The sequence below is a fragment of the Palaemon carinicauda genome, chromosome 28 (genome assembly GCF_036898095.1).
Source record: "Palaemon carinicauda isolate YSFRI2023 chromosome 28, ASM3689809v2, whole genome shotgun sequence".
NCBI classification, from domain to species: domain Eukaryota; kingdom Metazoa; phylum Arthropoda; class Malacostraca; order Decapoda; family Palaemonidae; genus Palaemon; species Palaemon carinicauda.
Genome location: NC_090752.1, coordinates 48442169 through 48455410, shown reverse-complemented (window position 1 = coordinate 48455410; position 13242 = coordinate 48442169). Strand labels below are relative to the sequence as shown.

General features: G+C 40.0%; 2 protein-coding genes across 6 annotated transcripts in view; both read right to left on the bottom strand.

Moving 5' to 3' along the window:
- Positions 1-13242, bottom strand: part of Nt5b (5' nucleotidase B) — a 434421-nt gene that overhangs the window by 222383 nt on the left and 198796 nt on the right.
- The window catches only part of LOC137621568 (major facilitator superfamily domain-containing protein 9-like), a 120519-nt gene that overhangs the window by 33326 nt on the left and 73951 nt on the right, over positions 1-13242 (bottom strand). For 2 of the 5 annotated variants that reach the window (XM_068351967.1, XM_068351969.1), the window contains one exon: positions 6087-6218. The exons of 2 other annotated variants lie outside the window; for them this stretch is intronic. In XM_068351967.1, the coding sequence (XP_068208068.1) occupies positions 6087-6218 (132 nt within the window). Of the gene's footprint in view, positions 1-6086; positions 6228-13242 lie in introns of all 5 variants that reach the window. One more of the 5 variants, XM_068351968.1, reaches the window with a different exon arrangement.

Genomic DNA, 13242 nt, shown 5'->3' with positions numbered 1-13242 from the left:
AAAATCTGCGATTTGGGCTACAGAGGTACTGGACGAGGACACAGATGCTGACTTGCACCAGTCTCGAAAGACTTCCCACTTCGACTGGTATACTCTAATGGTAGAAACTCTCCTCGCTCTTGCAATCGCACTGGCTGCCTCCTTCGAAAAGCTTCGAGCTCTTGAGAGTCTTTCGATAGTCTGAAGGAAGTCAGACGAAGAGCGGGGAGGCTTTGATGGACATTCTTTACGTGGGGCTGACGTAACAGATCTACCCTTAGAGGAAGACTTCTTGGAAAGTCTACCAGCCATTGAAGTACCACTCTCTCGCGGGCCAGAGGGTAGCAACCGACGTCAACCTTGTCCCTTCGTGAGAGGCGAATTTCTGCAGTACCTTGTTGACTGTCTTGAATGGTGGGAATGCATATAAGTCCAGAAGAGACCAATCCAGTAGAAACGCGTCTATGTAGATTGCTTCTGTATCTAGGACTGGAGAGCAATAGATTGGTAACCTTTTGGTCAACGAGGAGGCAAAGAGGTCTATGGTGGGTTGACCCCAAGTAGCCCAAAGACTCTTGCCCACGTCCTTGTGGAGGGTCCATTCCGTGGGTATCACTGACCCCTCCGACTGAGACAGTCTGACAAGACGTTCAAGTCCCCCTGGATGAATCTCGTCAACAGGGAGATGCCTCGATTTCTTGACCATAAGAGAAGGTCCCTTGCGATCTCGAGCAGCGTGAAGGAGTGTGTGCCTCCTTGCTTGGAGATGTACGCCAAAGCTGTGGTGTTGTCTGAGTTGACCTCTACCACTTAGTTTCGAAGAAGCTTTCGAATATCATCAAGGCCAAGTGGACTGCTAATAGCTCCTTGCCGTTGATGTGCATGCTCTTCTGACTTGAGGTCCACAGACCCGAGCATTCCCGACCGTCCAGGGTCGCACCCCAACCCAAATCCGACGCGTCTGAGAACAACACGTGGTTTGGGTTCTTGACTGCTAGGGATAGTCCCTCTCTCAGACTGATATTGCTGTCCCACCATTTCGGGCATGCCTTTACTGGTTCGGAGACTGGGAATGATACCGTCTCTAACGTCTTGTCCTAGTTCCAGTGAGAGGCTAGATGGAACCGGAGAGGCAGAAGGTGTAGTCTCCCTAGTGAGACAAACTGCTCCAGGGATGAGAGAGTCCCTACGAGACTGTTCCAACTCCTGACTGAACAAACGTTTTCTTTTCAGCATTAGTTGGACTTCGAGCAGGGCTTGTTCTATTCGGTGGCAGACGGGAAAGCCCGAAAAAAACTGGACTGCGAATCTCCATCCCAAAATATAGAATAATCTGGGATGGGATCAGTTGGGACTTTTAGGTTGACCAAAAGTCCCAACTCCCTGGCCAGACTCAACGTCCAATGTAGATCCTGCAGACAGCGAAGACTGGACGATGCTCTGAGAGGCCAGTCGTCCAAGTACAGGGAGGCTCGGATCCCCGATAGATGGAGGGATTTTGCCACATCCCTCATGAGCCTCGTAAACACGAGAGGAGCAGGACTGAGGCCAAAGCACAGGGCTCGAAACTGGTACCCCACATTCCTGTAAACAAACCTCAGAAACGGTTGGGAATCCGGGTGTATAGGAATGTGGAAGTATGCCTCCTGAAGGTCGAGACAGACCATTCAGTCGCCTTCCATTAATGCTGTCAAGACAGCCTGGTAGACTTCATTGTGAAGTTTGTCTTGACAATGAACACATTGAGCGCACTTGCCTCTTACGTACTCCTGCAGTGAACGTGGCTGCCAGATCATTGGAGCCATCCCTGAGGGACTTGTTCCTGCAGAGAACGTGGCTGTCAGATCATTGGAGCCACCCCTGAAAGCCTTGTTTATGCATGACATAATTGTACAGCAAAACTTCAAACGCTCGAAAAAAAAACTCCTAACAGGAGATGGTCTAGCTATGAAGTCGACCATAAAATCTTGGAGCGTCTCATGGCCAGGCGCCAGGGAGAGTCTATGAGGTTTGAGAAGTCTATCTGGGCAGAGGCAGGAATTCCCAAGCCGAGAACTTCTCCCGTGTCATATCAGACTCTCGCTCTATAAGCCAGCTTAAAAGTAGGGAAAGCAAAGGCTGTCTCCCCCAAACTCCTCCTGGTGATAAACCAGTCGCCTAGCAAACGTAAAGCTCTCTTAGAAGAGCGAGAGAGCACTAGCTTATAAAACAACGGCTTCGAAGTAGCTAGGCCTAGTGTAAACTCTGACGTTTAGGCGAACGAGGAGCAGCAGTTACAAAAAGATCCAGACAAAGATCCTTAAAAATCAGCATGATTTATTTAAAGTCCATAGAGGGATGAGCAGCTTTAGGGTCCTCTCCGTCTGACAGAGTCCTCAAGGGAATATCAGTAGGAGGGGGAACAGCAACTTCCTCATCTGAAGGAACCTTGTCCGACAATAGCCGAGTCTCAAGCAAGGGAGAGACCTGCCGTGGTGGCAATGCTTGAAAAGCAGAGTCCACACGCAAAGGAGCAACAGTAGCAGTCAAGGACGCTATGTCATGTAACTGCTTAAAGGACTGACCAGCAACAACCAACAGGTGCGGGAGGACGCTCGACGTCAACTCGAGACTGCCTTGACTGCCTAGACTGAGCAGTCAAAACAACTCTTGACTGCGGTGCTTGACGCTCAACGTCAAAACAAGTCAACTTCGCTGGTTGGCAAACGTCCTGAACGTCAACAAGAGCATGCGGCAGCGGCTGAACGTCCACAAGCGGCTGAAAGTCAACACTGGACTGCATCGAGTGAGGCTCTACAAAACGTGACTGACGTGACTTTGTAACGTCAACGTCAACAGGACGAGCAAAGGTTCGTTTGGGCGGCTGACGGCCAGGATCTCGATCAGCTAAGCGGCGAGGATCATCGTGAACCTGCTCAGCAGAATAGTCCTCCATAAGAGAGGCAAGCTTATTCTGCATGTCTTGCCGTACAACCCATTTAGGATCAACGGGAATGGTTGCGGTAAGAGACGAGGGTAACGTCTGTGACTGCAAAACCTTGCCTACAAAAAGACTCTCGGAGCCTGTGTTACGCTTTCGTTTAGGCGGCGAGCAGTCTTCCGATGACTGCATAGGGTCAGAGCTGTCCTAATAGTTAAAACCAGGACGCTGGACCTGTCCTGAAAGGACTGACTTTCGCTTAAAGGGCCTCGAAACCTTGTTCCACGGTTTCTTATGCGAAAAGCCTTCGGATGACGAGGAGAAAATCGTCTTGCTCGTCTTATGGTAGGGGTGGTGTTGATGAGACACGCCTGAAACCATAGAGGGAACGTCTGTTCGCTGATCAAGTCCTCTCGAACCCATAAGTCGTACGACATTACTTCTCCCCTGGGCTTGGGAGCTTGCAAGAGGTCTCGGACTAGGCGAACGACAGGCACGAACAGACGAACCCTCGGTCGCAACACTGATAACACTTTGCGCAATTATCACTTTATCACTACGATTTTCTGTTTTGCACTTATTTCACTGAAATCGAATTTTTTTAACAATTCACATTAGGTATGAATAAAACTGATTTCTACCTGAAGCACGCAATTCTACCCTCATCAAAAGGTTATAATTGCGAAATCAGTCGTATAATGTAAGCACATTAATACAAGCAAAAAACAGTAAACATATTTTAAGATAAAAAGATCAGTGGCTGGGAAGGAGACTAAACACTAGTTCATTCAAAACTACGTTTTCAATCTCTCACCGTACAGTGCCTTGGGACGAGAATAAAAACTAAAAACGTTTTATCCTTTCTCCCCGTACAGAGACTAGGGACGAGAGTAAAAAAAAAAAACTGACTCGAGAACAACGTTACTCGCTTGGGACGAGAATAAAGATCGGAACGTTCTCTCTCCTCTCTCTCTCTCCGTCTCTATCTCTCTCTCTCTCTCTCTCTCTCTCTTGATTTCGCACCGAAGAGAAGAGCCCACTTACCTTTCGTCAATAAACAGGTTATTTGACCAAAGGAAAAAACTGAAAGGTTTTTCAATTAAAAAGTTCCTTTAAAATAGTATTTAAAACATTTAAGCTTTGAAAGAAGAATGAACAAAACGTCAGAATCGATTTACTCTTTCTGCAAAGTGAAACCGTGATACTCTCTCTCTCTATCGTAACGATAGAGCGCAAACTGCGTAGCATAAATAAACTAAACGTTAGTTCATCTTTGAAACAGTACGAAGACTATTCAAAGAAAATCTTTCATAAAATATCTACTAAAAAATATTCATTTAATAAGTTTTAAATCATTTGCTCTGTAAAAGTTATTTACGATTGAAAGGGCTCAACGTTGTTTAACTTCGGTTTCCAAGTTAGGACCGCCTACTCTCAGGAAAGGTCGCATATAAACAAATCATTAAAATTTATCTTGATGTTTATTATAAATGGAAAGCTAATCGAAGAGGCCTAATAAAGGCGGTTGAGATATAAAATATATAGAGGAAAATCTATAATTAATTTATAACGTGATAAGATAATTGCTAAAAGCCTAAAACACACTTCCGTACTAAGGGAAGGGTCGGCCATTTAAAAGTCAAAGAAAGTCCAAAAAAACAATCCAAAGTCATCAAAAATTAAATCTATCCAAAAACGAGTTCAAGATTTAAGTTGAAGATAAAACACCTGCACTGCGAAAGCTCAAACCAAAAGGAAGTACTTCACCAAATATGTTGAGAAAACTTCAGGTTATACAGCGAGTATTGATACGTCTTGTCGTTAAGGCCGACAGAGAAAAAATTGGGTCTGTTTACATGTATATGCGGTATCTGGCCGATAGTTGGCGCTGGTGGGCACACCCGCAACCTTCATAGCGATCGCTCGCGAGTTTTTGTGTGTGTTTTCTGTCGAGCCGCTGGAGCAGCAGCTATTATATATTAACCGGCTAAGTTAAATATTTAAAATTCCACTTTGTTTCTTTCTTAAACAGAATATCACTAACCCTTTATCAGCAGCCAGATTACTCTTGTTAACAAGATGTCTGACAATAATCAGGCTTAACCCTGGCTCTTATCATAGCCTACTGGGGCTTGTATTCTCATTACATCAGATAAAACGGGCTAAACATACCGTGAGACGAATTGGGTTGTAATATCAAACATTAAGATTCTTAAAATCAGGAAATTGAGACTTACTCTACCTCCCACATATCAAAGTGACTATGCAGTCTGTGGCTTCTTCTTACCACCGGACACTTTCTTGTATTACCAACTTGACCTATTCAGCCATATCTGTCAAAATAATTTGGCAAATATTCGTATTCAAAAGCAGAAAAAATATATCCTACTCTAGCTCAAATTATCGTACTATGCCAAATTAACAGTATTTTCAAACACTAAATCAAGTTGAGCTGGAGAGGCCGGTCCATATGCAGTACCCCACGTAGATTACGGGGGAAGGGTAGATTGGAGAGCAAAAGAGAGGAGGTAAATTTTCTGTGTTTTAATTAGAGGTCGGGAAGCCCGCGGTTTCGATGATTAAAACATGACGACTGCCAAGTAAAATTCAATGAAATTTAAATAATTTATGTGACAAACTAAAAGTACCCCCCATCTGGAAACGACAAGTTCCTCCCTAGAAAAGGAGCATATTTTCATACAATTATTCTTGTGATGTTTCATCACCATTCATAATCCAACGGTTCATAATTCCTTTGTTGTAATGTTTACTAATCACACTTTGTGTGAAACAGTTCTATAAAGCAATAAAAAAACTTTCTTTTTAAAGATTTGGACAAGATAAACAGCACCAACAACCATTCTTCCTTCTTTCATAATGTTTTGAAATATGGTACTGGTCATCATTCTTCAACAAATTATAAGGTAAAAAAAGCAGCTTTTCTATTTATTATCAGATAAATAACCCCAGGTTCTTAAATATTTGAAACATCTTTAAGGATAATTTGAAATAACAAATCTAAAGCCACATTCAATATTTAACGATTTTCAGAATGTTGCATCACAAACTTATACTTCACTTATGATGTTCCTTCTAATCTTCAAAAGCACTGAGCAAGAACATGCAACAAAGACTGGCGAAAAACTAAACACACAAGCAGGCTAACACCACAAAGAAATACACTTACCATCACAGGACCGGTGACTAGCTGCAATATGCCATAGACGGAACTAATAGCTCCTGCTACAACATGAGAGGTGCCAAGATCACGTACTTGAATGATGATCAAAGGGATGATTAAGCTTGCACCAACCAAGTCCTGGAAACACTTCAACAGTAAAAGCCAAAAAAGCTTCGAAATGAACTGCCACTGCATACATATCAGCTGAGATCATGCACCTTGTCTTAAAATTATTCAATAAATGCTGCAAAACTTGCATTCCTTGGTGTTAAGCAGTATATACCAGCCAACAGACCTATGGTATAATTAAGAAAATATTTCCACAAAAGGAATCATTAAGACATAAAAACAACAAATATTCTGGAAAAAAAAATGAGACACCATTAGAAAAACTACTTGAATAAAAATGTGTACAACACCAACTCAATCTAAAAGAGGCTTTACATAAATTTGGTGTTACACTGCAAAACAGCATCTTCAGTCAACCTAATGTCACAAAATAGAAGAAAACCATGATAGTACATTTTTGTTAATATGAAAACAAAAGAAACAGATAAGCAGTACTGTCACATACAAGAACAAAAAATTTATATTAACACATCCAAGTTCTGAAACAGCTGATCCATCTTGCGTAGTCACTAAAAGATAAAACACAACTAACTATACTCAGACACCATGGACTTTCAATGAGAACTAAAGACACACCTTACTATACTCGGACATCAGGGACCTTTCAATGAAAACTAAAAACACACAAACAGACCACAAATGGTATAAATTTAAAAAGCATCACAAAACAAATATAAGGTGGAAGCCTCAAATGGAAAAGGAAACAAAATACGTGCAGGCAGATATTCTACAAATTCAGAAACTGGTCAAGACAATTTAGCCAGCTGTTGCATGTTCAGTCATTGAATTATATATATTTGGATTAGTTCTCCCATTATGTAAATATTTTTCCCAGCATATTCAATAATAAAATTATAAACTGCTATACTGTATACTGTAATTAGCTTGCATATAAACAAGTGATGTGTTAAAATCCTAATCTTTGGCATCTTACAAGATGTCAAAACCTTCTAAACATAATGTTGGAACACAATGAACATCTCCATACAGACCACACTTTTCAATTTTTAAATCAGCTTTAATACATGTTTTCTTCAACATATTCTCAACTTTATTAGATCTAAAATTGCCTATTCTGAGAACTGTCAATGCATCAATACTACACACAAATTTTGAACTGATTTTGAGAGGTTTGTGTGGTGATTGCAGAGTAAGAACTCATTTGGGGCACACATGCACACACACACGCACGCACACACACACTCTCTCTTCATAGCACGATGCGATGAAGTGGTGGGTGATGGTGGTGGAGAGGTTTTTTCCAACCCAGTAGGTTTAACCTTGCCGCTAAGACCAGTTCTGAGCATCCAGACTAGGATCTGACCACTATTAACCCTTATACATTTTCATATTTCTGCTTTTCTCTCTTTGTCAACCCTTTTATCCAAACTCAACTTTCAATCTATCTTATCTTAAATTAAAAAAAAGTTGAAAAAAAAATAAGAAAAACATTAGATATTTAGATACAACGGCTTTTTATAACTAGACAATACACATATAGACATTAAGGAGCTGACAGCTACCTCATGCATCAGAGCAAAGGCTTTGGAACCTCTATAAACAACACTAGGAACTCGCTCACAGGTTTCGAGAGACTGGGACGGAGGAATCCCAGGGTGACAGGGGACACAAGAATGGAATACAGCAATTAGTGCCCCACAAAGCTCATTCCTAATGTGTAATAGCTGACCACTCCCTGTGACCAACCCCTAGCGAAATAGGCTCAACTACTCATGAGGTTGATATAGCTTTTGTGCCTTGTTGTAGTCCTGTGCAAATAAATAACCCAGTTGCTGCTTCTTGGTAATAATCAGTAGTACCCAAGAGTCTGGCTGTTCTTGGATGTTTGGAAATCCCAGTAATCACTAGCCTTCTGCTGTCAATCCTGGCGAGAAAACATGCTTCTGCCTTGTGCTGCTCAGTTGCAAGCTGCGGCACGTTAGGGACAGCCCAACCTTGAGGAGACTTACTGTTGGTTTGGGAGCACTTATGGGAGGTTAGGGACAGAAAAGATGGAAAGTCACCCAGGATTTAGCACATGCAGCAGCAGGTGGGTAACAATGATCCAACCTCCGACCCCTTTTTACACTAGTGGTCACAAAGCTAATAATTATAGAATTTATTAGCTGAGATTTTCAAACAGATATGCATTAGACAATATCACAAAAATTAAAAATGACTGAGAAACTGAAGTTAAAGCACAAATGTGCAATATGCCAAATAAACAAATGGTGCGTATACTTCAATGAAGGGTGCGCTGCAAACCTGCACCGTAATAGTGTATGCTTGTTCTGTCAGGAAGTACAGGGAATAGAAAAATTGATAAAAGAAAACCAAGAACTAAAAAAAACAATTGATAAATATCATGTCCAAGTTCCAACAGTTAGAAATAAGGAACAAAGAAGTCATAGATGATGTGGTAGAAAATGGGATTAATATCCAAGAAATACAAAATAAGGTAAAATCACGGACAGAACCTAGAGAGGAAATAACCAACAAAAAACAGAGTTCATGAAACCCACCAGAGGAATGGTAGCTAAGGCTAAGAAGACTCAACAACAGCCTATAAATGTAACTGACACCAAAAACAGATTCACACACCTCGCAGAGGAAGAGGAGGATGAGACGTTGCTAACTGGAGATTCTATGGTGAAGGACCAAGGGGAGCACTTTGGCCTCAAAAAGAGGAGAAAGGTCAGGTCCTATCCAGGTGCCAATGCACAGACAATAGAAGAAGTGGTCAGTATAACTATAACAGAGAACAAGAGACCACTATAATTGTTCAGGCAGCCAAAAATGACCTATTCCTAAGAAAGGATATTACTGGCCAAACAGAGCCTTTGGTTAAACAGCTAAAAAAAAACTGTTGAAACGGGTAGAAACAAGACCAGTAATACTATAGTTATAAGTATTCTCCCAAGACTCAATGTCAGCCACTTCACCCTCAGTAAGGCAATAGGAATAAACGAAAGACTTAAGGCCACATGTCAGAAACGAAAGTGAAATTTATAGATCTTTGAGACACTTTCTATGGCAAGAGAAAATTATACGAAAGAGATGGAATGCATTTTAGTGAAGAAGGCAAGAGAGTATATGGAAACTAACTTAATCTCAGCCTGTGCAATTACATGTATTTGAACATTAGACTAAGAACAAACCAGACCCTTAGAAAATCCTCCAACAACACAGAGGAAATTTGGAAGAAAACTTAGATAATGCAGATAAAAATAAAAATAAAACACTAGTAAATCAAGGAAACTAGCAAAGCCACAGAGGAAAAAAAAAAAAGAAAAATTCCTCAGAGTGGCACAATTCAATGCTCAGTCAGTTAGAAACAAAATGGAAAACTTCAGGGCAATGATAGCTAGTGAGGAACTAGATGTCATAGGCATTACCGAGACCTGGATTCGAGAAAAAACAAAGGACTTTTTAAGGATTGCCTTACCAGAAAATGTGGAGGGGTAATGCTCTAAGTTAAAAACCCCTTAAACCCCATAGAAATTGAATTAGAAACCGAATGTGAAGTGACAGGTGTATATATCAACATCATAGGAAAAAAACATGTCCATACTAGTAATAAACAGACCACCTCATCAAACACAAGAACAGGACGAAGAGCTGTATAGACAACTTGGACAATAAGTTAACAAGGTACCTGTCCTAATGGGAGACTTCAATGAAGCAGTAAACAGGGACACTATGAATTCTACATCATACACAGAGGGACATAGGCTACTAGAATTTATCAACAATGAATTCCTCTATCAGTGGGTCGATAAACCAACTAGGGAAGCAACATACTAAATATCATACTAACAACAGAAGAAAATTTAGTATCCAGTGTTTCAGAAGGCGAAAAAATTGGCAAGTGACCACAGAATAGTTAGGTTTTGGGTAAATATTCCTCATCTATAAGAAGTGTTTTAATTCTTTTATTTTACCTTGTTTCGAGTATTGTTTTCCTGTTTGGTCTTCAGCTGCTGATTCTCATCTTAATTTGTTTGACAAGAACTTACGGTCTATTAAATTTCTTATTCCTGATCTAGATATTAATCTCTGGCACCGTCATTCAATTAGTTCATTATGCATGTTGCATAAGAATTTTTATAATTCTGACCATCCTTTACATTCAGATCTTCCCGGACAGTTCCATCCATGTTTTTATGTTGAACAGACTTACATAAGTCTTTTTATAGTTTATATGTCAAATATCTGTTTTAGTGTTTTTAATGATTTTAAAATATTTTAATTTTCATTACTTCTTATATCATTTATTTATTTCCTTATTTCCTTTCCTCACTGGGCTATTTTTCCCTGTTGGAGCCCTTGGGCTTTTAGCATCTTGCTTTTCCATCTAGGGTTGTAGCTTAGCTAGTAATAATAATAATAATAATAATAACAATAATAATAATAATAATAATAATACTAATAATAATAATAATAATAATAAGGGAAAATTATGAAAAAGCTAGACTACAGACAGAGTAACTGGATAAAACTGAAGGAATACACCAATAATTTAGAATACGACAAAACAGGGAACATAGATACGCAATGGGACTCCTTTATAAAAATATATAAAGAAAAAAGGGCCAAATGTATACTGCATAGAAAAATTTTACCAAATAGAACTCCACAACCTAAGTGGTTCAACAGAGAAATAGCCAATGTAATAAGAAGCAGACACAGGAAACATAAATCAATGGGTCCACAACCTTCAATTCATGAAATTTCCGAGCACAAGAAGTTAAGCCGAAAAGTAGACAAACTAGTTAAAAATGCCTAGATCAATGAAAAGAAAAGAAGGGCGTCAGCTAGTAAAGAAAACTCAAAAGAATTTTTTGCATATGTAAACAGCAGAAAGCCAGTCAAAAACATTTGTCCATTAAGAGGCTCAGAGGGAAATCTTATAACAAATGATTTGGTAAAGGCCGAACTGATGAATGCATATTTCATAACCGTATTCACTAGGGAAGAATCAACGGCCCTCCCCGAACCAGCTATCAAATATGAAGGGCCACAACATTAAATAGAATTACAACTACGATGGATGATGTCAAAAAGAAAAAAAAAGGACTCAGTAAGTCTAAGGCACCAGGTGCAGAGGATATTAATCCAAGAGAGATTATAGAACTAGAAGAAGAGATAACCCCACACTTTTACAAAATTTTCTGAAAGACAGCCAACAAAAGAAAGGCACCGCAAGGATGGAAACTAGGCAATGTTCCTCCAATCTACAAGAAGGGATCAAAAGAAGGACCTGACAATTATAATTAAATTAATTATAGTAGATTCAATAGTAGAAGACATAGAGAAAAAAATCGTCTGATAAACAGCTAACATGGATTTAGAAAAAAGAGATCATGTGTGACAAATCTTTTGGAATTTTTCCACAACATCATTTAATATTTATGACAAAAGAAGGGCAATAGACATCATATACCTAGACTTTCAAAAGGCTTTTGACAAAGTTCCTCATAACAATTTAATGGTAAATTTAGAGCACTAGGCATTACTGACGAGCCTGATGAATGGATCAAAGATTGGCTAACAAACAGAAAACGGAGAGTTGTAATCAATGGAGAAGTTTCAGAGTGGGCAGCTGTTATAAGCAGAGTACCTCAAGGATCTGTCCTCGGCCCATTGCTATTTCTGATCTACATTAATGACATAGATTTAGGGTTAACTAGTAGAATAGCCAAATTTGCCGACGATACTAAACTAGGCATAAATTCTGCGAACTCAGAAGATGCAGAATCCTTAAGAGAGGATGAAATGAAGCTAGGAGAATGGTCCAGAAAATGGCAAATGTCTTTCAACTGTTGGAAATGCAAAGTCATGCACATAGGTTATAGTAACTCACAATCAGATTACTTACTGCTCGGTAATGAAATAGGAAGTGTGGGCCCGGAGAAAGATCTCGGTATTATTATCAGCAAGGATTTGAAGTTCACCAAACAGAGCATAAAAGCTGAAAAGAAAGCACAAAAACTAGTAATAGGTTACATGAAGAGACAATTCAAATACCGAAACAAACACACTGTACTACTAGAGTACACATCACTAGTACGACCCCATCTAGAATACGGAGTCCAATTCTGGGCTCCAATTATTCAAAAGGATATAGATAGACTGGAACCCGTACAAGCTAGGGCCACCAAACTAGTTTCAACACTAAAGCAATTTGGATATAGATGAAGAATGGAATGTTTGAACTTATTTGATCTAAAAACGACGACGACTAAGGGGACAGTTAATAAAGGCATTCAAAATTCTTGAAGGAATAACAAATGTAGATTGCAACAATCTATTCACGCTTAGCACAAATCAGTCCAGAGGTAACGGATACAAACTTGGAATTGAAAAGATACATCACGAAAAGTGGCAATTTCTTTACATACAAAATAGCAAATACTTGGAATAGACTTCCAACTAATGTAGTAAACAAGTTAGACAAGATCATAAGAACTTTCTAAATGCTTAAAATAAATGGCTCTACCAAAGAGCAAATGGGATCTCCGTGGATGGATTAAAAATCCTTGTAAATCTCTCTCTCTCTCTCTCTCTCTCTCTCTCTCTCTCTCTCTCTCTCTCTCTCTCTCTCATCCTTAAATGCATAAACCAATCAGTTCTGGAAAGCCTACCCCCAAGAAGTTATCAAATTATGGTGGCCTAGTGGTAGCATCCTTGCTTGGTGACTGACAGACTGGGGTTCAAGTCCCGCTCAAACTTGTTGGTTCCTTTGGTTGCTACAACCTCACCATCTTTATGAACTAAGGATGGGGGGTTTGGGGGAGCCTATAGGTCTATCTCCTGAGTCATCAGCAGCCACTGCCTGGCCCTCCTTGGTCCTAGTTTGGATGGAGAGGGGGCTTGGGGACTGATCATATGTAATATGATCAGTCTCTAGGGCATTGTCCTGCTTGATGGGACAATGTCACTGTCCCTTGCCTCTGCCATTCATGAGCAGCCTTTAAACCTTTAAACCAAGAGTGAGCAAAAATTTCAAGACAAGTAATGTCACTCCCAAAAT